Genomic DNA, 27985 nt, shown 5'->3' on the forward strand with positions numbered 1-27985 from the left:
GTACACAGAGGCCACTACAACTATAAGAGAAGGCCAAACTACATCTTGAGGTGGCCTCAGAACATGGCAGCATTGTCCATATGGTTCTGGATCTGCAGGAAAAACAAAATGTAAGAACTGCAGAGTCATGGAGGCTTGCACCATGTTTTTGAAAAGCTGATATGTGACATGATGGGATTCCCTGCAAGAAGAGCCTTGGAAGCCTTTTCCTTGAGTCTTACTTAGAAGCTGTGAATGTGCCACTCAGTAGGAATGGCGACCTCAGGATGCTGAAGAAGCCAGAATCTTGGGGTGTCCACTAAGGGAAGTTGAATGCATGGAGTGGAGTCAGCTTGAGAGATACTATATGTACTGTGGGGGTTAGGAGTGAGTGGATTGCTGAACACCGTTGAAGCCTGGATGATGTCCCCCAAAGTCCCAAATGTTAGACATGTAGCTGTAGGATTTGGAGTTTGTCGTTCTTGGATTTGTTCTTGCTTTAGTTCAGTCTTTCCTTGCCATGCCTCCATTCCTCACATTAGATAGTAGTCAGCTGGGGCTGAAGAGTCAGATGTGATTAAGTAGAGACCAGCATCATTGAGGTAAAATCTTCTACTTTTAAAATCTTTTACTTCTAGAAAGTGTTTCCTGAGAGTCAGCACCCAGAAGTTGTGTTCCAGAGGTGGCCAAGGTAGTACTTTTTGCTGGCAGCTGAACTTGGTATTGTGTTAAGAGTCACCCAATTGGTGTTATTTTGAAAATGTTAAGGGATCACTATGGAGAACAGCTGAAATTGGGCACTGTGTGGCAGGGTTGGAGTCCCTAAGAGAGCCCAAGAGATGCTATTGGTGAAAATACAGTTGGTTGCAATAAGAAACCCAAGTATTTTGAAGATGGCAGTACCATGGGATGACCACCAAGAACAGTAGTGGAGTGGAACTGGCCTAAGCAAGACAAACTGTGTGTGCTGCATAGGGCAGAGCCAAAGAAGTGACCCAAGCTCCTTAGAGGAGCCCAGAAAATCATGAATGACTCCTAGACATTGGACATTGAGTTATTTATACTGTTGGAGTTTGGTTTTGCTTTGTTTAGAGTATAATTGTGTACTAGTTCTTCCCTCTTGAAGTGAGAAGGCATTTAGTTTATTTTTGATTTTGCAGGAGTCCATAGTTGAGAGACTTTGAATTTTAAAAGATGTTGGATTTTAAAAGAGACTGGCGATTTTAAAGATACTAAATTTTTAAGTGTTTGAATTTTAAAAACTGGGACTTTTAAAATTTGGAATGTTTATATTTTTATATTGTAATGTTGATAATTAATATGTGATCTTGAGGAAGAACAAGAAAGGAAAGGTTATGTCTTCACAGTAATGTGTATATCAAGTTGAAAAGGGGTCAATTGTGCTGGTTAGTTCTATGTCAACTCAACAGAAACTAGTTATCTGAAAGGAAGAAACCTCAATTGAGAGTATGCCTCTATAAGATTCAGCTTTAGGGCAGTTTCTCTCTCTCTCTCTCTCTCTCTCTCTCTCTCTCTCTCTCTCTCTCTCTCTCTCTCTTCCTTTATTTCTTTTTAATTAATTAATTAATTTAAAGCTATCTTTTTTTCACTTTACATACCAATCCCAGTTCTCACGTCCTCCTCTCCTCCTGCTTTTCACCTTCCTTCCCAGAGAGGGTAAGGTTTACCATGGGTAGTCAGAAAAGTCTTGCACATTGTTTTGAGGCAGGACCAAGGCCCTCCCCACTATATCTAGGCTGAGAAAGGTATCCCTCCAAAGAGAATGGGTTCCAAAAAGCCAATACAAGCAGTAGGGATAAATCCTGGCCTTACTGCCAGTGGAACCGCAGTCTGCCCCAGCCATATAACTGTCACCTACATTCAGAGGGCCTAGTTTGGTCCTATGCTGGTTCCCCTACTGTCAGTCTGGAGTTGGTGAGCTCCCATGGATATACAAAGGAATCCTGAGAAAAAGTAATAATACTAAAGGGATTGCCATTCCAGAACTCAATATATAATATATATATATATATATATATATATATCATAGAACTACAGTAGTAATAAAAGCATTATGGTACTGGCACAAAAACTGGCATGTAGACCAATGGAATAAAACAGACATAAACATGAGTGCTCATTGCTTCAGCCATCTAATATAACAGAGGACAAAAGCATACATTAGAAAAAGGACAGAATCTTTAACAAATGGTAGGGGAGACTGAATGTTCACATGCAGAAGAATGAAATTAGACCCATATCATGGTCTTTCCTGGTTTTATATGAATTTTAAGATCTTTTTCTATTTCTGTGAAGAATGTTGTAGGTATTTGATTGGAATTGCATTGAATCTGTAAATTGCTTTTTGTATGATGATCATTTTCACATTATTAATTATACTGATCCGCTTTCTAAATCTCTTCCTTGTAGGGGTCTTTCAATCTCCTTGGTTTATTCCAAGATATTTTGTCATCTTTGATTCTATTGTGAATACGAGAATTTTTTTATAATCTCTTTCTCAACATATTTGTTGGTATAGAGAGATGACTGATTTTTTTTGTAAGTGGATTTTGCTGAATTCGTTCAGTGATTCTAAGATGTTTTCAGGTGGGATTTGGGGATTTTTCTGTGCATAATATGTCATCTGCAAATAGAGATAATTGGACTTCTTAGTTTCCTGTTTGTATCCTTCACTTGCTTTATTGCTCCAGCTCGTGCTTCTAACACTATTGAAAATAAGTGGGAATAATTGAGAATTCTGTCTCATTCTTAATTTTAATGGGAAAATTTCAAATTTTCTTCATTTAGGATAATGTTTTTTTGTTTCTTTTTCATTAATTTCCACTTTCACCTATTTTTTTTTTTTTGCCATACTGGGGTTGGATTTGTTTTTCTTGTTTTTACAAATTCTAATTGAATCATAACTGCTTTTTCTGATTTCTTTAATGCAGGCATTTTGGGTTAAACTTCCCTCTTAGAACTGCTGTATTGTGATTTTATTTTTATTTAGTTCCAGGGAAAAAATATTTTTTGTGAGACAGGATTTCACTCGGTAGCCCTGGCTGTCCTGAAACTCTAGACCAGGCTGCCCTCAAACTCACAGAGATCTGCTTGCCTCTGCCCCTGAGTGCTCAGATTAAAGGCATGTGGCACTACAATCATAGTTCCAGAAATATTTTGATTTCTTTCTTGATTTAGTCTTTGACCTGTTCATCATTCATAATTCATAAGTCATCATTTATAATGACTTACATAATTTTCATGGGATTTTACACTTTGCTTTCAATTTTAAGTTTTGTGGCATAATGGTCAGATAAAATATATAAGATTTTTTTTTGTTTTTTTTTTTCGAGACAAGGTTTCTCTGTAGCTTTGGTGACTGTCCTGGAATTAGGTCTTGTAGACCAGGCTGGCCTCGGACTCACAGAGATCCACCTGCCTCTGCCTCCTGAGTGCTGGGATTAAAGGTGTGCGCCACCACCGCCCGGCTAGGATATATAAGAATTTTTACACTAATTTCTTTTGTATTTGTTAAGGTATGTTTTATGTCCCAGCCTGTGATCTATTTTAGAAAAACCTCTGTGTTCTGCTGATTTTTCTTTGGTATTTGGGTAGAATATTTTGTAGGCATCTGTTGGGTCTATTTGATGTAGGATGTCATTTAATTTTGAAGTTGTCCTGTTTACTTTTTGTTCAGATGACCTATCTAGTGAAGAAAATGAGGTGTTGAAGTCACTTACCAGTATTGAATTTGTGTTAAATGGTACCTTTAATTCTATTAGTATGCTTTCAATGAGTTGGACGAGTAAAAATTTGGTGCATATATGTTTAGTTTTGTTATATATTCTTGATTAATTGATCACTGGATTAGAATGAATTACCTTTCTTTATTTCTCTCATAAATTTTAATTTTAAGTCTGTTTTGTCATATATTAGGATGGCAATGCCAGCTTGCTTCCTGATCCCATCTTCTTGGAATTCTTTTTCCATTCTTTCACTTTAAGGTGGTAGTAATTATTCAAGCTGAGATGAATTTCTTGTTGACAATAGAGAGGTCGACTTTGTTTTATTAAGCTACGTGGTATTTTTAACTGGAGAGCTGAGTTTATTAATGTTTAGGGTTATTATTGAAAGGGGTGTGCAGATTACTGTGCTGGTTAGTTTTATGTCAAATTGACACAGACTAGAGCCACTGGAGAAGTTCTCTTAATTGAGAAAATACCTCTATAAGATTGGACTGTAGGCAAGCCTGTAGGACATTTTCTTAATTAGTGATTGGTGAGGGAGGGCCCAGCCTGTTGTGGATAGTGCTTTCCCTTGGCTGGTGGTCCTGGGTTCTATAACAAAGCAGGCTGAGTAAGCCTGTAAACAGCACTCCTCTATGACATCTGTATTAGCTTCTGCCTTCAGGTTTCTTCCTTGTTTGAATTCCTGTTTTGGCGTCCTTTGATGATGAACTGTGTTGTGGAAGTATAAGTCAAATAAACCATTTCCTCCCCAAGTTGCTTTGGCCATAGGGTTTTAGCATAACAATGGTAATCCTAACTAAGACAATCACAGTCTTTTGTTCTTGTTGGTTTGTGTTCTTAATTGAACTTTGTATTTTATTAAATAATAACTTCATTTCTTTCCTCCCTAGAGTCTTGGCTCTCCTTATCCTTCGCTTCAGCTCAGGTTATTATTTAGTATTCTGTTTAGGCATGCATTTTTTTAGGATGTTTATAACATGAAAAGGTTTTCTTTCTTCTTCAGCTATAGCAGATTGTAGTGAAGGGAGCTGTGGGCTGTGTTCCTGCTGCCCAGCTCCTTGCCGCCTGGCTAGCTTATGCCCCAAAATAACAACACACAAACTGTATTCTTTTAAACACTGCCTGGCCCATTTAGTTCCAGCCTCTTATTGTCTAATTCTCACATCTTGATTAACCCATTTCTAATAATCTGTGTAGCACCACAAAGTGGTGTCTTACCGGGAAAGATTCAGCATGTCTGACCTGGTGGCTGGCTTCATGGCGACTGTCTCAGAGAGGAGAGGCAGGGCAATTGCCTGAGGCATCTGCCTCACTGCCAGCATCCTGTTCTGTCTACTCCATCCACCTATGTTCTAACCTATCAGGCCAAGCAGTTTCTTTATTAATTAACCAATGAAACAGCAGATAGATAGAAACACTCCTACATCATTTCCCCCTTTCTGTTTAAACAAAAAAAGAAGGCTTTAACTTTAACATAGCAATATTACATATAACAAAGCAGTTATCAAGCAAGAATTACACTGACAATATTTATATCTATTTTATCTTTTATCATAACAAAGGAAAACTATCTATTTATTCTTCATTCAACCAAAGACTCCAGAAGGATATAATATTACCTAAGTAAATGAGGAGTAAGCAACTTACAAAATTCTAGAACTCACAGAGACAACTTGCTGCCTGGACAGTCACCCAAAGTTTCTCTGTACTGTTGGGGCATCCATCTTTGGCCTACAGGCCCATAGTTTCCATCAGACATTTCCACTAAGCAGGAAATTTCAAAGGCAGTTCAGTCAGTATCTGCTGTGTCCTGCAGAATGTCTCGCAGACTCTTTCATGAATCAGGAACCCTGAAAGATCATCTCACCTTTAGGCAAGTTCAGCAGTCCTCTCTCTGCGGGTTCTCTGTGTCCAGTTTGTGCAATAGTCCAGGCAAGAGCAGTTTCTTGCCCAAATGGCTATCAAACTCTATAAGGAACCTCTTCGATGCCCATCTTCCTTTTGAAGTAGCTGGTGCTGCCAGGAGCAGATGTGTCTCATTGTCATGAAAAACCCTAAGTTATTAAAACATTTAGAATGCCATATTCTGTAGTCTTTGGAAGATATGAAGAATGCCTATCTAACTGAAATATATCTCTATATATCTAGAAAATCTAACTAACATGACTACAAGCTTGACTATTATTGATGACTATCCATTAACAACCGATATACATTACATTTTTAAATGAACTACACAATCACAATACCTTAATCAGTATCAGAAATACATATACATATAATAAAATTGACCTTAAATTTAAATCACTAAAGCAAAATTCATATCAATGCAAATTATTCATATCTATATTATATCCCCCTTTAAATGTAAAAGAACATTTATAAACAATATTTGGGAATATGGGTGCAGTTATTTCTCTCCAAACTGCTTCCTGCTGAATGGGGGCGCTGTTAATCAGATCTTTTATGGTGTAACCTGTGTGCCAGGTTCATCTCAGTCATCAGTTGAGTGAAGTAATTTTTTGAGGTTGTTCACAGCAACCTTTCAGGAGGGTGTGGTCTGTCATACCATATTGGGATAGAAGAAATCCATAGTGTCTCATTTTCTGTAAAAACAAAAAAATCTCTTTTCCAAAGTGTCATGTCCTTAGATCCAAATTCTGAAGCCAAGGTATTTTCAAAATATCTGTGTTGTATTAGTTCAGCAGCATTTATAAACAAATATCTCTTAGCAGCTGTTGCTCCTTCCTCAGCATTCAAACAATTCAAAGAGAGCATAACAGCATACAGTATCAAGATTTTCTGTGTATTTTCCATCTTTGTGCAGCTTTGTTTTAACCTCTATTTCGTTTATTTTTACTTTTACTTTTTGAGACAGGTTCTCTGTATTTCTTTGTCCTGGAATAACTCTGTAGACCAGGCTGTCCTTGAACTCAGAGATCCTCCTGTCTCTGCCTCCCAGGCATTGGTATTAAAGGTGTGTGCTACCACACCCAACTACTTCCTTTTTTTCTTTTTTACTTTTAAGAACTTTAACATTTAGCCTGCATATATTTTTAACACATTGTAAACCATTCAGAGGTTTTCTTCGACTTTGAATCTTTCTTTTACTATATCTCTCTCTTTTTGTGGCCACGTGAGTCTTTAATTTACCAAGCAATATCGGTAGGACTAAACCCGTGGCTTTGACAGCTATATCCAGCCCATTCCTTAGCTTTCTGCGATTCCAGCCTGTGGCCGAGGTACAGCCCATAGCCACATTTATTGCCACAACTCTATGGCGTTTCAACGTCCCTGCCAGCAAGCAAGCTGCAGCATTCTTCTCAAAGACCACATTCAAATGCTCTGTACGTAGTTGGACCGCCTGCCTGAAAGAGTCAGAGTTTGCCCTGGCAGGACGGCCCAGAAAGACAGTATTTTAAAATAGCACAACTTTTTTTCCTGCTACGGCTGAAAACAAACAAGCATGCAGTCAGCTTTTATCAACACCATTTAAATGTTTCATGGCAGGACCTCTTAAGAGCTGCAGGGTTTTGCAGCTAAAGCTGAGTCAGGAAGCCTCTCTTAGATGAGAGCACTTGCTTGCCTCTAGCAAGCAGAGTAGACCCGAGAAATTGCTGCTACCAAGAAAACATGCTTTACTCTAGACTTTCCTAAGCTTTTTCAGGCTTTCTGTGGATTCAATTATCCACCTGGGCGCCATTCTGTAGTGATGAGCTGCGGGCTGTGTTCCTGCCAACCAGCTCCCTGCTGCCTGGCTAGCTTATGCCCCAAAATAACAACACACAAACTGTATTCTTTTAAACACTGCCTGGCCCATTTAGTTCCAGCCTCTTATTGTCTAATTCTCACATCTTGATTAACCCATTTCTAATAATCTGTGTAGCACCACAAAGTGGTGTCTTACCGGGAAAGATTCAGCATGTCTGACCTGGTGGCTGGCTTCATGGCGACTGTCTCAGAGAGGAGAGGCAGGGCAATTGCCCGAGGCATATGCCTCACTGCCAGCATCCTGTTCTGTCTACTCCACCCACCTATGTTCTAATCTATCAGGCCAAGCAGTTTCTTTATTAATTAACCAATGAAACAGCAGATAGATAGAAACACTCCTACATCAGCAGATAGCTTTGCTGGGTACAGTAGTCATGGTCTTTTAGCACTTGGGATGCATTGCTCCAGGCTCCACTGACTTCCAGAGTTTTCATTGAGAACTCAGCTGTTATTCTGATGAATTTTTTTTAATATTTATTTATTTTAATATTTATTTATTTATTTATTATGTATACAATATTCTGTCTGTGTGTACATCTGCAGGCCAGAAGAGGGCACCGGACCCCATTACAGATGGTTGTGAGCCACCATGTGGTTGCTGGGAATTGAACTCAGGACCTTTGGAAGAGCAGACAGTGCTCTTAACCTCTGAGCCATCTCTCCAGCCCCCTGATGAATTTTTCATGCAATGCTGCCTGAGTGCTTAGCAACAGGAGCTGTCAGAGGTGCTGATCGCCAGCCAATGAGGGTCAACCAGGCAATGTCAACAGACCGGAATGCAGTCCGGGTGCTGGGAGGAGGGTATGTAAGGCTTTCTCCATTGCTGAATAATGAGTCTGCTACCCCATTGCTACTTGCCTGACTCCCAGAGTCGATGCAGTTGACTTCAGCGCCTTTTTACCCCCTCCCCTTGAGGGAGCTGTTAGGATCTAGCAACATCCTGTAATTCTGATGGGTTTTTCTTTATATGTTATTTGTGTTTTTCCCCCTCTTATAACTTTCAGTATTTTTTCTTTGTACAGTATATTTAATGTTTTAACTGTGCTATGCCATAGGGTATTTCTTTTCTGGTCTTGTCTAGTTGGGGTTTGCATTCTTCTTATATCTGTATGAATGTGCCATTTTTTTAGTTTGGGGAAATTTTCTTCTATGTTCTTGTTAGAAATCTTATGTATGTCAATGACTTGTAATTTTTTCTCTGTGATCTATTCCTGCAATTCAAGACTTGCTCTTAAGATGACATCCTACATTTCCTGCATATTCCTTCCCTTTGCTTCACAAATTTTCACATTCTTTTTATATTTTCTATACATTGTTTACTTTATCTTCAAGTATATTCTATCTTCTGTTTGACTCATTCTACTTATAAGTTAAATTATAGTTTTACTTATTGGTATGTGTGTGCTTGTGTGTATGCATACCTGTGTAGATATCTATGCCATGGTACATGTGTGGAGGTCAGAGGACAACTTGCAAGAGTCTCCTTCCAACATGTGGTCCCTGGGATTCATTCTGAAGTCTTCAGGCTTAGCTGCAAGTAACTTTTATCCACTGAGTAATCTTGTTGGCCCCCATAAGTTGTGTTTGTCAGATGTTTATTCATGGCAATGAAAGAACTAAATAATAAACTTCAGAATACTTCATAGACAAAAGAATGAGATTTTTAATATTTTAATTTTGTAGAAATTGATTATACAATATGAAGAGAAAAATAGAGGATATTTTATCAAATAATGACTTTTAGAACACCCCTTATATATCCATACATGACAAAAGTTTTGATGGAAATAAGCCAAAATGTGATTTTCTTGTTTCCTTTCACTTTGCATCTTTTTTCCAGTATCTCATAACTAATATATATTTATTATCCACCATTATGTTTTAGAAAATGCTGATTATTATTAGCTGAAAGCTTAATTATTTTGTTTTGGAAATTATGCATTTCTATTTACTCACACAAGTATTTAAAGAGAAAATGATGTGTGTGGAGCACTTACTTTGCCCAATACAATTGCCAGTTGCTCTGTGGGATACATAAAAGTATAACAATTAATTTTACTTTCTAGGGATTTTCCAATGGGCAAAACCAACAGGAAAAAAGTTTGCATACATCTATTACAGTGTCGATAAAGGTAAGAGATGGGATGTACTGTCAGCTGTAAGGGAAGATGGAGGCATGGGTTGGGATAGTACTTTAACCAAATAGGATTCTAGAGTTAGAATATTCTAGAATTATGTAAGCCAGAGAAAGAGCAAGGAACATTAGGGAAATGTAAGAATCCTGCCCATCTCTCCTTGTACATGCTACCAGATGCTGGGGGGTGGGCACAGACAGAAGGTCTTGATCAGGGAGGTGTGGGAGTGGGCATTATTGGGCACAACATTATTTATTTAACATTTCTCTCTGTGTCAGATTATAGCTCAGCTTGTGCCTTACTTATTTTGAGGGCTTCTTTTCTGCTAGCATATATTTTGCTTGATACCAGCTGGTTTGGGTTTCTAAATTGAATGAACTCTACATTCAAAGAGAGAGAGAGCAAAAGGTTGTTACTGAATAGGGTGAGGCAGAGAGGCAAGGAGATACAGGTGGCTAAAACCAAATACTATACCCTCTGGTGAAATGGTGATTATTTTCTATCAAGTACAAATTCCTTTGGGGGGGTGTGCAGTTAGTTGTTGACCTGAGTCACAGAGAAACCTTTAAGGTTTTACAAAGTAGAAACACATCTTCATTTTTAAGTCCAACATTTTTTGGTTCCATTTTTTTTGGCTGATAGAAATGACTTTTGGCTTCATGAGTAAAAAATTACTAATATTTTGAAGGTGGTAACTGATACTGGCTTAAACGAGACAGGAGGAACAAATAGAAATGTCTAAATAAGCAATAAAAGTAACTCAAAATTCTCCTTAAAGATGTATTAAATGGCTGGGTGTGGTGGCACCTGATAGGCAGAGGCATGCTGATAATCTATAAATCCAAGTCCAGCCCAATGTCCTAATCTACAGAGTGAGTTCCAGGACAGCTAGGGTGGTTACACAGAGAAATCCTGTCTTGAAAAGCCAAACCAAACCAAACCAAACCAAACCAAACCAAAAAAGATGTATTAAATTTGTGACTCTGGTTTGAATGTCCAAATTGAAATATGTTGTCTCCATCCTTAGATGCTCCAGAAACCTGGAGAAAGAGTCTCCATGATAATGCCTGCCAGGCTGAATTCTCAGGTCAGCTGGACCCTGTACCTCATCATTCTGCTTCATTTTCTTTAAAAAGCCCAGATTTCTCCAGGGAGCTAGACTGTGCCTCTAGAGCTTCTGTGACAGAAGGTGTGTAGGAGCCTCTGGGCTATCTCTTCTTTCTGTAACCTTCAGATGTGGTTTTCTTCTGTGTTATTTATCTTCTAAAGGCATCCTAGGTAATACCTAACTATGCTAGAATCAGTGGAGATGACTGTTAGATATGGCACCCAGTATAGAAGTGGGCAACAGTAGCAGGTGGAGATGCTAGAGGTAAGGGGTGTGTTATCAGAACCTTTAGTATGTGCTAGAAAAGACCTCAGAAGTTTTATGGACAATTTAAGCAGGACACAGAATGAGCAATACATTTAATGCAAGGAACACATGCCTACTAGGCAGGCTTGTAGAAGCCTCTCTGTGCTCACAGGAAGAAGTGCTATCTATCATCTACAAGGATATCTTCATCCTTTTTATTTTATTCTCAAGCTGAACAGATTTGCTTTTGGTCACACTACATTCTTTACACTTACATTACAGATGACAGTAGCAATATCTCACAGATAATAGATGTGTCGACATATTTATAGAGACAAGAAGACCAAAACCAAAGGGAAAATAAATGAAAGTCACTATCACTACCACAAATCAATAAAAAATTTAATAAAAAACCTACAAAAAGGCCAAAAGTAAAGCCCCCAAAGAGCAAACTTACTCACTCTATAGCACTCAGGTTATCATTGCTTAGAATGAGGCCCAGTGACTTATAGCACCTTATATCAGCCCCATTCCTATTGATTCCTGGCACCTCACCCCAAGGGGGCAAATGATATTATATTAAATTGACTACCCCAAGATCACATTGAACTGCATCTCCACTCTGTTCAGAGGTGACCTGACAGACATGGCTCAGGGGGCAGCTCAGGTGACTTCTCTCAACTCTCAACACTCCCTTTCACAGGTGGGACTCTGCCTATGAGACCTTGCCCACTGTGTTTCTGTCCACAGTGTCCGTTCTTTATTAAAACTTTTCTATCAGTTCTGGTTTGGTAAATACTTCTACCTCTGTCCCCTGGGCTCATTACTCTTGGCATAACAATATTTGCCAAAACAACTGTGCCACCCATTCATTATGTTGAAATACATTTGGTAGTGAAAGTATTCACATTGAAGTTTGGAGGAAAATAATAAGCTTTTGGTTTTTAATCTATGGTTAAAGTATAAGGCTGGTGGGTTAGGGAGGAACTTAAGCCGTCAGAGGTCAGCACAGTCTGCAGCTGTCCAATGCGAGTACTGCTGAGCACAAGGCTAGAAGACACGGTGCTTTATTAAGAGTCCTCACGCATCTCCCGCAGGAAGAGCTGGTGGCAGTGGGAATGTTTAAAGGCATTCCGAAGCCAGCCAACCAGTAAACATTTATTGGGAATCTCCTATTGGTAAGACATTTTACTAAATTCAAGGGCTAATTCCCTTTTTTCAGGAGAATTTCAACAAATTTCTGAGGACATATAAAATCTGTCACAAGAAAAGTTCTTTAAGAAACACCTTAGGAATAAAAAATAACTTTGTAGGTAATTTAGAGATTTTTTTACCCCCAGAGTCAAAACAGGCAATATCCAGATAACAGGCCAAAATGCCTTTAATAACAGTAAAAATAATATCAATAAAACTCAAATATATTCTAAGCAAGACAATATAGAAACATCTACTTTACAAAATAATTTACACTATTTAGTTATGATACCTGGAAGTTGTGTCTGTGAATAATCTATAGGGACATGAAGCATAAGCATGATAGTCATAATATGTAGTGGTGCAATAATTTATACTGAACTAGTAAAGAAAGCTAAACATTGCATATTTTATCTGCATAAGCTGGTTTTTCCCCAGATGGCCTCTTCAGTTCCCGGAGGCTGTGAATTGGTGACAGGGTATAGCGAGCCTTAGTCTCTTTTCCTGGATACTCAGTCCCCACGTGACAATTTCTTCTCCTCTTCATTTTCCACTTTCCTAAGCCCTATGATCTGCTAGCTAGCCTGTCTTCTGTTCTCCTAGAATAGGCTCTTTTAACCAGGCTGTCTACATTGAGAGACCAGGAGAAAATTAACAATGAAGGTAGCTCCTTCAGGCATGTTATCTACAGTGATGGTTTGACTGAGAAAGAAACTAGAGAGGAGAACTTATAGAGTAGGTCCAAAGAGAGTGAAGGTGATGCACAGTCTGAAAGCATGCAGATGGCAGACACAGCAGGAAAAATGAGGAACTTAAGGAGAAAAAGAGTCAGAGAGGAAAGATTAATTGGTAAAGGATCAAAGTTACTCACTAGGAGACAGGACAGACAGACTGATGGTGGTCAAGGAGACAGGACAGACAGACTGATGGTGGTCAAGGACAGCTACCTCAGATGTGAGATGTGATGAGGGCAGAATGGCGAGGAGACAGTGAAAGCTCTGTAGAGAAGGAAGGAGGAAGAGAAGGCTGAAGGAGAGAGGAGGAGGCAGATGAGTTAAAGAACAGTAGGAAAAATGCCAAAGGTAATACTAACTAGGAGAGAGAGTGGACGAAGGGGAAAGGATACAGTGCATCAGGGCTACACTGGTGTGCAGGCCTCTATATGAAATGGAAGACTACAGTCTGCTAGATGTGCAGAACCAGACAACATTGTAAGGAATTTGAGAGAAGAGGGATGATACATTATCTAGAAAGAGGAAATTAACTCAGACAATCAGACAAATAGCTTCCAAGTTCCAAGGAAGGAATGGTCATGGCCTTCATGCTTTTTCTTAAGTGTGCACTAATTTGTTGCAGTGCTGGATCCAGCCAGCCCCAAAGGCCCGCTCTCACTAATTCTACCTGGGCCCTATTTCTACTGTGGGGAGGGTAAAAGATCAGGGATCATCAAGAAGGCCAGATAATCAAGTCTTAGGGAACAAAGTTACAGAATCATTGACATAGGATTGCTAGTTGTTTTCATGCCCCAAGAATGCTCGGTGGAAGTGATCGCTAAGCCTGAAGCAGTAAGCAGCCTTGTCCTTGGTCCTCTTGACTGGTTCCTTGAAAAGCTTCAAATGTAGTGTGTTCATCTGCATTCACTTGATCTACATGTATACTTTTAAATTGTTCCCTCGTAGCTAACCCGACTGATGTGTTAGGATTTTCAGTAGGTATTGAGAGAGCACCACTTAGGCTTTGTTTTCCATTGTTGGTTGGAGGTTCAGTGCTTGAAGAGTGAAGCTTTGCTAATTTGGAGCTAAAGCACGGTACCTTAAGGATGGTAGGTGGTCTTTGCTGCTGCATCTCGCCCTCATTCCCTTGGACTTCACTTTGTTTGCTCTCTGGGCCAGAACCTTTGTCAGGGATACCGATAACGAGCTGTTCAGGGGTAAGTTCAGCAGTTCTTTCACTGAGCTGGCTGCCTTCAAAAAATTGTTTCAGAACATCTCTCCGATCTCCTCCAAGGTCACTTTTAAGACAGGGTGTGTCTTTTGGCTGAGGAGAGCTGGCTTCAGGAAAGGCCTTACTTCCTGTCTCCAGTTGGTTCTTTCCAGCATGTGGTGTGTTTCCCCTCAGAGCAGGCGCACCATCTCCAAAAGGACTTGGGTTTGGACTCTCTGCAGTTAGTTTATTCTCTGAGATGTTTCTTTGACTAGGTAGGATGCTTGTTGGGGAGACATAAGATCTTGCATACTTGGTATAACTACTTTCTGTATACATGGGATTGGTTTCTTTGTTCTCCCTTGGTGCAAGACCATAGGATGAAGTGTAATCTTGTAGAGCCAGCACATTGTCTTTGTGTCCCATGGAGCCACCAATACAGCAGGAACCTCTCTCACTTTGATGAAATAAGTGTGCTTTATTTTGACCTGATGGGTAACTTTGAGGAACGAAATCTGGGAAAGCTAACTGTTCTCTCTCTGGTGGACTTAAGCTACTAATTTGTAAATCATAGTTCAAATTCTCACCTTCAAGCCATGCAGGATCCTTTGGATGTCCAGCTGGGGAGTTTGTGGAGTAAGGATGGTTCCTCTTCTGGTTTGGTATATTAGATTTGTGTAGATTTGTTGACTGACCCCAGCCATTTCCGTTGAAATACGGCTCATTTTCTTTCTGTTTCTGTGCTTGATTCCCGCGGTCCCAGGAGGTCCATGATGGAAAGAGCGTGCTTTCTTCTTGTCCTATGGCATTATCAATATAATAATTTCTGGGGTCCACAGGTGGTGCTATAGTAGGACCTGGATTATATATAGGGAAATTTTCTTGTGGGCTCCAAGGATAGAATTCACTGTAAGGAAAAAGTTCCTTGGTTGGATTCCCTAGGGAGTAGGGAAGGTATTCCTTTGGTAGGGTTGAGGCATATTTATCGCCTTCGTACTGCCCAACTGTTGGTCTTCCCTTGAAGAGCTCATCATCACCCCATTTACTTTGTCCTGGAAAAAGTTCATCTTCATTTGGGTCAATTGGATCCTCTTCATTATACTGCTCTGTCTCCTTCTGGTCTAGAGAATTCATGGGGTACTGTGGATTTTCTGGTTGCCCCATGGTACTGGGAGAGGTAATCCTCTCATTCCATGTATTACTTCTAATGTATGGTGAGTTTTCATTAGGATAATAAGGATTGTTATAGTCATGGTAAAATATATTTCCTCTAGAGCCATAGGAAGGATAAGGTAAAATTTCTTCCTGCCTCCCACGATCTTCCTTTAAGGGTGGAATGATTTCTTGCCGATTCCAGATTTTTCTCTCAACAGGAAAACGTTCTCTTGTAGAAGGGGTTTCCTTAGGATATGCAGGTTGTTGGTGTGTACTCTGTTTTAATTCCGGTTTTTTAGTTTCTGATTCAAATGGGGTTCTTCTTGGCTCTAAAGCTATTCCTTTGGGCAGATTCTGGTTTTGGATTTGTCTTTTGGGACTTGGCGCTCTTCTGGAATCTTCTCTTGGGAAGTAGGAGTTTTCTTGTTGATCAAAAGAATTAAAATTTGGGCCTACCCTGCTAACCTCAGCGCGAGGCAAATTATAATTTGGCTTGTTAATTCCATATTGTTGAGAGTTTCTCCAGGGGTTTGCTGTATCTTTTGTAGGGCTGACTGTTCTTTCTTTTTGACCTAGTGACTTTTCCTTTGGATTTTGGGTTTTCACATTGTGACTATCAGTAACCTGTTTAGGACCCACTGAGGCCATATTGGTTCCCACAGGGTGTTTATTTGAGGCAGCATTGTTTCTCACAAATGGTTTATTTGAGGCCATGTTTGTTCTCACAAAAGGTTTATTTGAGGCAGCATTGGTTCCTATAGATGGTTTATTTAGGGCCGGATTGGTTTCCATGAAGGGTTTATTTGGGGCCTGATTGGGTCCCACAAAGGGTTTATTTGAGGCCTGATTGGTTCCCAGAAAGGGTTTATTTGGGGCTGGATTGTTTCCCATAAAGGGTTTATTTAAGGGTGGATTGGTTCCCATGAAGGGCTTATTTGAAGCTGCATTAGTTCCCATGAAGGGTTTATTTAAGGCCTGATTGGTTCCCATGAAGGATTTATTTGGGGCAGGATTGGTTCCCAGGAAGGGTTTATTTGAGGCTGGATTGGTTCCAACGAAGGGTTTATTTAAGGCCGGATTGGTTCCCATAAAGGGTTTATTTGGGGCCGGATTGGTTCCCACGAAGGGTTTATTTGGCCTAGGCGATTTTCTTCCAAAATTTACTGGATTTCCTGCAGAGTTGGGATAATTGACTCTTGAAGAAGGAGGGGAAGGTTTGCGGTAAGGTGGATTTCCTGGAGGAGTAGTTTGTTTACCTTCCCAAGCAAAGGAATTCCACTGAGGACCCCTTTGTACTGGTGGGTTTTGATACCCAGGTCCGTTCTTTCTGGGCTCCATGGGACCAGTGGTTTGCCATTGTCTTCCTGAAGGATAATTTCGCACATTCGGATAAGGATAATTCTCATAAATGTTTGGCTGACTTGGTCTCCACGGAATCTGGTTTCTCGATGCTCCTTGGCCTGAAACATTTACTTTAGGGAGAGGGAAGACACCATTTTGAACTGTAGGGTTGTTCCCAGCATTCGGGCCAGGTCCCCTGTTCCCTGTTGGGCTAGTGTCATTTCCACCTTGAGTCCCTCCAGGAATTGACTGAGTGGAGTTAGCCTCTTGCGTAGTTGAGTTAGTGGAGGCCTCTGGGGGTGGATCGTCTGGGGGTGGGTCCTCTGGTTTAGGAGGATCTTTTTCTTTGGGTTTTTCATAATCTTCAAACATCTCTTCTGAATAATAAGGACGACCCCCAAAGCCGTGATACCCATAATATGCATAGTAAGGGTTCTGTAAGAAAGAAGCAGGAGAATTATTCTTTGTTTCTTCCTGTGGTATTGCTTGGAATTAGTTAGTGCAACAGGGAAGCCTCCCATGCTGGCTTCTCGTAACACTACAACCTACACTTTCTTTCTAGAAGTTTGAAACCTCCATTCTATTCTCTGGATGCTGAATATTCTTTCTAGCCCTTAGGCCCAGATTCTGAACCTTAGGATTAAAACCCATTTTTGACCTAGGATCTCACTGTCTTACTCTTCACTCAGGCCTTGAGTTTTAGAAATTGATCCTCCTGAGTGCTGTTACAGACATGAGCCACCATGTCCAGGTTAACATTTATAATTTTTAAAATTGTATTTAGTTATTTGTTTTTGAGGCAGAGGTTTATCATATAACCCTGGCTGGCCTGTAACTTGCTATATAGATCAATCTAGCCCTAAACTTGCCGTCATCTCCCTGCTTTGGCCTTCAGAGTGCTAGGATTCCAGGTGGGACATCATAATTGGAAGTTTTCCTTTTTGATTCCATCCTTCTCATCCTTATGCCCATGTTCTCGTTTTACACATCTATGTTGTTGAGGAATCGGTTACATGCCAGAATTTTGAATATGGATACATGCTTTTACCTCACAAAGGAAAAGCCTTCCCAGAGGTTTTTTAATGCTCCAGACTCTTCCAAATGAATGCACTTATAACTAGTTCATCTCCCCACTGAGGTCATTCTCCAATATTGCATATCTAAGGAATGTTTTCTATGCCCAACCCAGTTCTCCCAGATTCTTCTTTCTCTTTTGTTTCCCCAGACAAAAATTACCAAGTCCAAACATTGTATCTAAACTTTCATCCTTGTCCTATCTCCCTTTGTGCCCATTACTCCTCAAATTTTGTAGCTTTCTTACTGGCTACTGTGTGCATCATCTTACTCACCCCTCTAGAGTAGGAGAAACTAGGGATGGGTTTCGGAGAATTACAACATTTTCCTTTTTATATATGTGCTTAAAGTTGCCTTTACCTTAAAGGATAAACTCTAAATCCTTTAGCATAACAAGGAAAGCAGTATGTCTTATTGGCAGACAGATGTGGATCATAGTCTCTTTTTTACCACTTTCTGTGCTGTGACTATTGACTAAGTTCTCTTTGTCCATTTGTAATATGGAGATAATAATAGAGTAGTAGAAACTACACAATTTGTTATGAAAGTCAAATGATAATACATGTATATTTTATATATGTCTTCATATCTGGAATTTTACATCTAGTAAGTGCTGCATATTATGATAAAAATGTTAAAATTTTTACAGTCATATGAGCTATGACCATGACATTTAACCTTATTTTTTCTTTCTTAAAGTTGATGTGGTTGCAAATTATATCTACTGTTATTTCTCTGAGTCCTTGCCCATGGCTTCTTCCTATCTAACCTCTTCTCTCCTACGCACTTATCCTCCCCAACATACTTGACTTATTCTTTAAGACTCAGCTGGAGTGCCACAGTTGTGCCCTGACTTCCCTTAGCAGAACCAGGTTTAGGATTTGCTGCTGGATGTTTGCAGCAATACAGCCTTCTGCTGTAATCATCTTTACAGTGAATTTTAGTTGTTTATTTTTCTGGGGTCCTCCCACTTGATTTTGCTATGTAAAGTTTTTGAGTAAAAATACTGTTTTTGATATTCTAGTTTCTGTAACAGTGGGGAATGCTTAATAATTTTCAATTAAGCGAATAACCTGATAATTTTTTAAAGTCATTTGTGTACCATTTAGGTTTTTTAGTTTTCCTTCTGTACTGGTGATTAAATCAAAGACCTTAGGCATGCTAATTAAGTATTCTACTACTGAACTATATTCCCAGCCCCAGTTTTTCTTTGAAAAACAAATAGGATAGAGAGGAAAATAGTTTTATTCTCATTTTGGATAGAGATGATGAAAATAGATAGGTGAGAAAATAGGTGAAAATAACAGGAAGTTGAACAGTGTACCCAAAAGGTAGAATACAGATTTAGTGCCTGTGTTAATGCTTGTATTACTCTGTTTCATTTGCTAATGTTGTATATGAAACTCTGAAGTTCTAGTTTCTAGGTGAAGATGTATACAATGATCTGCATCACTCCCATCTGGGTATTTTATAGTGAGTTAAAAAAGCATTCTGTGCTATCATTGAAATAATAATTTCATTGTCATTATTTTAATAACACCTTGTTCTGTTCTTCTCCAAAAAAGATACTGATTTCTGCTTTTACTGAATGCATATCACATATTTAGGGGAGAAGAGAAAGGGAGGTCCGGGGTGGACTAACAACCTCTAAAGTGGTGTATTTGATGACACAGTCTCAATGACATTCTAAGAACTGGCTGGGTATATTTGATTACTTTCCTGGAGTATACTAAAAAAGATATAAGACTTAGGTTTAGTCCAGTTTATCCTGTAACTGAAGAGGAAAAATTGAATAGTAATTTATCTTCTCTGGATTTCAGTATTTGTACAATGCGATATTTAGGTGATAATGCAGTTTCCTGTGAAGGGAATATTCTAAGATGATCTTAATTTCTTTCTGTGTATGCTACTGTCTAGAGTTTGCTATCAACTTTGCAAAGAGGCCAATAGTTTTCACAGCCAATATATGAGCAAACTTTCAATACATGTAGAGGAAGTAATGCCCCATGTACATTGTGTTGGGTTTAAAAGCAAGGCTGTGTATCTGTCTCCTGTGCTGAGACAATAGGCATGCACTGCTATGCCCAATGATGTATCAAGCTTATTTAGATTATTGGCTTGATTTTTATTCCACTTAATTTTTTTTAGGAATTTGAGTTAGACAATTTTTTTATGATAGATTTTTTAGTTCTTATAACATCGGATTAAATGATAGCAGCTGATAGATTGTAAATCCTAACTGGGATAATAGCATTATTTCTACTTACTCCTTCTTCATTGCTGAATTTTGGACGTCCAAACGCTGGTGGTGGTCCCCTCTGAAAGATGAAAAGCACAATGAACATAGGAAGAAATCACTTTGCTTTCCTTTCTTCTTTTCCTTTAAAAATTGTTTTAAGACATGGTCTTGCTTTATAGCACATATATTGCTTTATATACATGCACTATGTAGCTGGATTGACCTTGAGTTCATGGCAGTCTTCCTGCCTTAGCCTTCTGAGTACTGGGATTACAGATGTGCTCTACTAAGCTTGGCTAGAGATATGTATGTGTGTATGTACATGTGTTTGTTTGCACGTGTGCATGTGTACATGTATGTGGAGGCCAGAGGTTAATGTTAGATATCTTTATCTTTCCTCCTTCACCTTATTTTTGAGATAGGATTTCTCATTGAACTGGGAGCTTGCTGGTTGGCTGGAGTAGCTGAGTCAGCAAGCCCTGGGTGGTGGTGTGCATCTGTAATTCTAGGGGTGGGGAGGCAGAAAGGGGCAGATCCCTGGAACTGGTTGCTTGCCAGCCAGTCTAACCAAAGACATGAACTCCAAATTCTGTAAGACTCTCTACCTCTAAAATAAGGTAGAGAGTGGTTGAGGAAGACAGTAAGATTTGGCTCTGCCCTCCACATACATACGCAGACATATACACCCCCCCACATGACACAAACAGAAAGTACTAAAGTGAGACTGTTGTTGTGTGTACTAATACCCAAAGTTAAAAAGAGTACATTAAATTAGAAAAAGAAAGCTCAGGGATAGCTACAAAGTAACGTTTTGAAGATATTTGAAGTACTGCATTCTAAGGGGATTATCCAGAGATGCCAAATAATGAAAGTTATTTTTGAAAAACTTAAAAAAAGAAGATAAAAAAGAAAATATGTTTTGTTTCTCTTCAAGAGGTTGATGTAGGTGAGATTAATAGTCATTTTAATATTTACCTGGAATTGCCTATGTTTCCTTATTTAAGTGGCCAATTAAAAAAAAGACACCCTTTAAGGAAAAAACAAAGTAAGGAATGAATTGTCCTTCATTCCAAAACTTCTTGGTCAGAGAATTATAAGCAAGAAAAACCTGTTTCCTAGTCAAATGAACAATCATTGAGTGCTTCTTGATGCGGAGCTATTTCTAACAGCAGTTCTCAACCTATGGGTCATGACCCCAGGTGGGTGTCAAATGACCCTTTCGCAGGGGTCACCTAAGACCATCAGAAAACACAGATATTTGCATTACAACTCATAACAGTAACAAAATTACAGTTATAAAGTAGCAACAAAGTGGATTTTGTCACCACACCACAGGAGCTGTGTTAAAGGGTCACAGTGTTAGGAAGGTTGAGAACCACTCACTGTTTTTGCTATTATTTTAGTTCAAATGAGCTAAGTCTTATATTTAATGTTATTAATTTTAAACTTTAAGAACTCTTTGAGAATTACTTTGTAAAATTCTTTATAATTACATATCTGTTGTTAGGGAAAAGATGTGATGGAGAGATTATAATGTAGTCATGGCTTGCTTTTTGGTTTTAAACTCTGTTTTGTGTCAGATTTGCTATGGTATTAAATTATAATTTCATTGAAGATATTATGATCTCTTATGTGAGAGGATTATAGCACAACTATTTAAAATTAATTTGTTAACTTATGTTATTAGATCCATGGGAGGACTGCCCTTTTCTGAATAGAAATGGAGGAGTAGAAGGGAGGACACAGGGGAAGGTGGGGGGACACACTTGGAGGAGAGGAGGAGGGGAAACTGTGGCCAGGGTGTGAAATAAATAAATAAAAATTATTTTAAAAAACTTATGTTATTAGTAGTAGTGATTAGGTCCTGCTCATGTTGCCAACTGGTCTGATAAAAAAAATTTCACTTAATTTTTAAAATAATTTTTCTGAATAATTACTAACATGATTTTATTACTGGTATATTATAGTATATGAACTTGTATTAGTCTTATGTGTCACATGCTAACATTATATTTAATTTGCAATACATAGAAAATTCTTACCTGTGGAATTGGCCATGGTGGTTGTTGATAGGGGTAAAGCCCATTGCCGAATGGTGGGAATGGCTAGAAAGAAAGACAAGTTAGAGTTACTTGGTAGTGAGATTGAAAATGAGAAATGAAAAAAAATTGATAATAATTATATGAAAACGAGAGACCTCTTATATTTTTGTTTGCATTAATTATCTCTGTCTTTCCTACTGTTTCTTTCTCTCCTACCTGACTCAATCCCTCCTCCCCCTGCGTATTTTGGGTGTAGATGATGGTAGCGATCAGTATGACCACTGATCACCACATTCAAGCAGTAGTAGATTATGGAACTCCTTTAGGCCTCACGTGACCATGCACTGTTGTTACTGTCTTTGAGAAGCTTCACTGAGCTTCAGGGAAGTTAGTGGCCCTGAATGGCAGAGGTGTGACTGAACCTAGGAGTCATATTGAGGAGTGTCCGTTTTTCACTTCTGCATTCCTTCTATATATAAAACTGTTTGTGATAATAAATAACCAAAGCCATGATTTCTGAAGTTTGAGAAACCATGTGTATATCTTCTTGCCTTATATTATGGCTACACTTGACTCCTCTGGCAGTACAGAAAGCACAGAAGAATATTACATATCATCAAAGCATAGGTCTGGAAGTGCTTTAGAAGCCATTTGGTTTATTCATGGGGAAACATGTCTAGAAAGGTTAGGAGACTTCCTTAACGTTGTATGACTAATGGAGGCTGGGGTAGAGCTTGGTCTTTCTTTTCTGACTCTGTATTACATTTTATTTGTTTTTTTATTTTTAAAGATTTTTTTCACCACATAGCCAAGGAGGCTTTCTAGTCATGATCCCACCTCAGCCTTCATATTTCTAGAATCATAGGCATGTTCCACAACTCAGAGCTTGATTATGTGTTTTAAAAGGATATTTAGGGCAACAATATTTATGTTATTTTGAATTAAATAAGATTGGAATTGACCTGCCAGGAAACTTCTGATAAATGTCAAAATTACACAATAATAGTTGTAGTGAATTTTGGAGAAAGCATGAATGCTGGAAAGGTATGGCCCTCTAAATCTTTTTAAAGGCATTTTAAGCCTCTGATGTGGAAGTTTCCTAGTCGAGTCTCACCTGAGGTGACTGGGCTTCCTCTTTGGCTCGTGCTGCTTCATTTGGTGGCTCCTTTGGAGGCTGCTTTTGTGGTTGTGGCTCTTGTGGATTGGTCTGATTGGGCTTGGCAGTCTCCTGGGTTTGATCAGTCTTGCTTGGGAAATTGGGCATTGGGGGTTGATTCCATCCATTGGGTGGCTGAGGCCACATGGGCATCTGGTATGGAGGGTACGGCGGGGGCATGTGTGGAGGCATTGGCATACCGTTCCCATATGGGCCCATAGGCATCATCTGAAAGAGAAGCAAAAGCAGTACCATCAAACGAGGGCTGAGGTCCAGAGTCTTCTCACCTTCTTAATGTAAGCTTCCAAAACCAAGTCAAGAAGCTTAAACCCATCCAATGGAATTTGATTCTAAGGGCTTTAGTAAAAACTTCATTATATTTTTGTCTTACTGAAGGACACTTCAGTTTTCTAGAAAGCCTGTCAAACTAATAAAAAAGAGACTTAAGAAATTTCAGTTTAAGAGCTCGATGAGCTGGAGGATGGTTTCGTGGGCAAAGTGCTTACCACACGAACGTGGGAATCTGAGTTTGGATCACACGAAACCATGCATGCAAAGTTGGATGCAATAGTATGATCTGTAACCCTAGTGTTCTTAGGGTAAGATGGGAAATGGAGAACATAGAATCCCTGGAAACTCATGGGCTTCTAGTCTGATATATGCAGTACAAACAACAAAGAGAGACACTGTCTCCAGAAAGGTGGAGGGCAGAAACTGATGCCCTAAATTGTTCTCTGACCTTCATACACGTGCACACACACTGTGTACACTCATACATACAGAAAGGGCAATCTTCATGTTTCTGAAATCCAGAGTGTAGAGATTTTTTTTGGATGTAACACTACTCCAAGCTTGAGAATTTTTGTTTTTCTTAGTATACAGATTTTTATGGAAAATTATGTCAAATTCAAAACCCATGTGACTTGCTATATATAAAGCCAGGTAGAGAGAGAAAGGAAAATAAAAACAAAACTCAAGTAACACTCCCAAACCAACCAAAAACACCAAACACACAAAACCCTTGAAACAGATCAGATTTTTACATTGGTGAAAATGTCAACTCATAGACATTGAAACAGCAAGAACCAGAGGTTTAGGAGAACTTTGATTATGATTACTTTAGGTAAAGACTTTACAAGATGACTACTGAATGGAAAGGATTAAGACAAAATTGATGAAGTCTGTAATAATGCCACAAAAGTACAAAGTGACTCGTGTTTTTGGGCAGTCACACAGTTTTGTCAGAAGATCAGCTGACCTCATGGTTTAGTTTGTTCTGAAATTCAGCATACAAGTCAGGTGATGGTGGTACATGCCTTTAATCCTAGCATTCAGGAGGCAGAGGCAGGCAGATCTCTGAGTTCCAGGACAGTTGGGGCTACACAGAGAAACCCTATCTCAAAAAACTGTTAAAACAAACAAACAAATTAGTATACACCACCACCACCACCACAAGAATAACCCATGTTTACTCCAACAAAATAAAAACATTCACAGTTTTAGTATTGTTTTAGAGAACACAAATAGAATTCGTTCTTCTAACAGTATTTACTATACTGCTTTTGTTGTCAGGACTTGTGAAAATAGTTCCTGTAAACATGAGTCAGAACCAAGTGTTCTAAGAAACACAAAGATGATGCTCATTTATAAAAAAACACAATAAATGAATAGGAAAATATTTGTCACTAGGGAACAAGTGAAATGATTTATTGTAATGGTTATCTTGTAACTAAGACACATAGATGGTAATTAGCACTGCAAGCTAAGATAAGCAGCACAGATTCTGGATATAAACATGAAAGTCTCAGACATAATATCAAGAAAACTTACATGTGGGGCATTCATAAAGTTGAATTGATTGTATCGCATCATCTGAAATTAAAGGAATCCATTAATATAGCACAAAATGAAAAAAACTTTTATTCAATTAGTTCACAAAGCCTAAGATAGGAGTTTAGAATCTGAAGGTGCAATAATCAATCTCTTTTGTGAATTCTATGAGTTTAAAACTTATATTTATTAAAAATTCTAGAGTATATAATTTTTTGCTTGTGCATAGCTTTTTCAAAAATTTTAATATTTAATATATAAGGCTGTTTGCCTGCATATATGTCTGTGCATCATAGGAGTCTGATGCCCACAGAAGCCAGAAGAGGGTGTGATTCCCTGACCCTGGGGTTATAGGTTACAATTAATGCAGGTGCTGGGAATCAAATCCCTATTTTCTGGACTGACATCAGTGCTCTTAACCACTGAGCCATCTCTCCTTTGCCATATGTACAATTTTGTATATGTGTTCATCTGTGTGCATATGGAAGCCAGCATCTCATCTAATGTTCCTTAGGAGCTATCAGTGTTTTATTTTGAGACAGAGCTTCATTGCTATCTGGGGCTTTCTGATTTGGGTAGCCTGGCCAGCCAGTGAGCTCCAGGAATCCTCCTGTTTCCCTTCCCCAGTGCTGGGATCGCAAGTGTGTGTCACCAAACTCAGCTTTTTATGGGTTCCTAGGGATCAAACTCAGGTTTTCATGCTTGTTCCACAAGCTCTTTACCAGCAGAGCCATCCCCAGCCCCTGAGTTTCTGAATTTGAAGTCAAACTTCATGTTGAATCAATATAGTATAACAGATAAAAACCCCAAAATTTACTTTGAAGATCACATATAATAGCAGAAAATAAACATAATTTACTTTGAAGATTTTGAGCATTCTGTTTATTTGGAATTCAGGATTTGAGAACAAGATAACTGGTGGTAAGATACCTGTTGGGCTGGGTGTGGTGGCATACACCTCTAATGCCAGCCCTTTCAGAGGCGGGTGGATCTATGTGAATTAGAGGCCCTCCTGGTCTACATAGTGTGTTCTCTGGCAGCCAGGGCTCCATAATAGAAAGACTCTGTCTCAAAAACAAAATAAAATAAAAAACCCAAGAAAGCAAACATGCAAAGATTCCTCCTGTTCCTACTGTGCATGGAGTTTGACTAATGATAGCTAGTTTGAATTGTGTTTTCAAAAAGTACTTACTTTTTAAACACTCCCAGGTACAAATGGTTCTTTATTAGTGAACAACAACAAAAAAACCCAAAGCTAACAGCTAAATTTTAACCTAAATGGGCACTGAAGCTCATGAGTAGACTTATAGGGGAGAATAATTCTGCTTTGATTTGAATGCCAGACTTTGAGTTTTCCCTCCCTTTACCTCTTCATAAGAAATGTTATATTCTAAACCAAGTACCAATAATCTCCTTCCCATGAATTTCTAGGTAAGGCTCTGGCACACGTCTCCTCCAGCACAGAGTGTAATACATACCTCTTCACTTTTACTGCTAAATCCAGGCATTCGGGGCATTGGCATCTGGAACTGAGGGAGAAATGCAGAGCCTTAGCTGAAATAAGCTGCCAGCTGCCCAGAGTGGTGCAACAACAGATCACAAAGAAAATGTCCAGCATAAAAGGAAACACTCACAGGCATGGCAGCAGAGTTACCAAGCAGACCCAGCAGAAACAGGAGAATCGCCATTTTTACATTTGGTACCTAGAAGATGAAACGGAATATTATTTTGGGACAGCAAAATGATTATGCTTTGGGTTCTCTATAGTCAGTTAGGGACTAGCTTCCTTACTTGTCTATCAAGGAGAGTTAAGAAGTATAAAGGGATTCTACCATAGTTTTATGTTAATTAGTATATATTAATTACCAAAGTCAGATTAAGAAAAAAAGATGAATGTGTGGGGGAAAGCAGGGGGAGAAGGGGAGAAGGGGACAGGGAGAGGAATGAGGGGAGACTTAACAGAATTTATAACCTGAAAAACCATAGTATTTATGATTCTGAGTGTCTCCCTTCCAAGTTGGTTTAGAAGGGTGGGGTGAGACCCAACCACATCCATTGTACATACTCTTGGTTTCAACGGATGTGTACTTCAAAAATTAGGACTTGGAAGTTTTCTAAGATACTGTATCCTCAGTATTTATATACACACATACATACATACTCATATATATACACACATATATATATAACATATGTATATATAAATATTATCATTCTGATTAAATAAATTGTAGAATTTCACAGTGTTATTTTTCCTCTGTATTTCTATTATTGTTATGACTTGACCTTTATGAATGCACATTTGTTCAAGGGTTTGTCAGGAAAAAATAAGCATTGAGAGACAGAAACATGCATTTTGTCTCTTCCTTAGAAAGCAACTGCTGAAGCAAGTGTGTTCAGTGTAGGTTGCAGTCTCAAGGAAGTAGAGGAGCTCCTTTCTAAATGTCTCTGAGGTTGTGGATCGTGGCTTTTGGGAAGCTTTGGGTGTTCATCTCATTTAGTTACCCATTTCATCTTTATTGGAGAGTCACAGTGACTCTAGATTTTGTACATTCAGAGAGATGCCTCATTTTCTTTTGTGTGCATAAAATGTCATTTATTTTCTTTTTTTCTAACCTATCAAATTAGGTTGGTACTTTTAATGTCCCTTCTACCTCTAAAAGGACATAACTAAGTAATAGTTGACCCTTATTTTTGACTTGAAAAAATTCTCAGTGGTTACTTTGAAGTACTGCAAATCTCTATGTCTTCCACATCATCTTACATATTTAAGTAGGCTTTACAAGAGCACTTAATAGCCTTATAGTTTGAAATACTAGATAATAGAAAAGGAAGTGGGGTACTCACCAAGTGACATGGCTTTGGAAGAGAGGCTGGATTTCTGCACTGAAGCAGCAACATGTTCTCACCAAAATTTTCATAAGCCTTTTGGGAAAAAAATAAGGATTTTTTTCATGAGAAGAAACTCAAGTTTGGAAACAGAGCAAATAAATTAAATGAATAGCAAAGCGTCACCTCCAGGGCAACCCAAGGCTTGTTAATA

At 38.8% G+C, this 27985-nt stretch overlaps 1 protein-coding gene across 2 annotated transcripts; it reads right to left on the bottom strand.

Annotated features, from left to right (window-relative positions):
• Positions 1-13733: 13733 nt before the first annotated feature.
• Enam (enamelin) lies at positions 13734-27843 on the bottom strand. Of its 2 annotated transcripts, XM_038311726.1 has the most exons (9): positions 27790-27843; positions 26577-26645; positions 26421-26465; positions 24943-24984; positions 23071-23340; positions 21957-22019; positions 19943-19993; positions 16397-17036; positions 13734-15934 (listed from the first exon to the last, which is right to left on the bottom strand). In XM_038311726.1, the coding sequence occupies exons 1-9, from the start codon at positions 27841-27843 to the stop codon at positions 13734-13736; spliced, it is 3435 nt and encodes a 1144-aa protein (XP_038167654.1). The 2 variants fall into 2 exon arrangements, with proteins under 2 accessions (XP_038167654.1, XP_038167646.1); XM_038311718.1 differs by having other exon boundaries at positions 13734-17036; positions 26421-26471.
• Positions 27844-27985: the final 142 nt, after the last annotated feature.

This window comes from Arvicola amphibius, chromosome 1 (genome assembly GCF_903992535.2).
Source record: "Arvicola amphibius chromosome 1, mArvAmp1.2, whole genome shotgun sequence".
NCBI lineage: Eukaryota > Metazoa > Chordata > Mammalia > Rodentia > Cricetidae > Arvicola > Arvicola amphibius.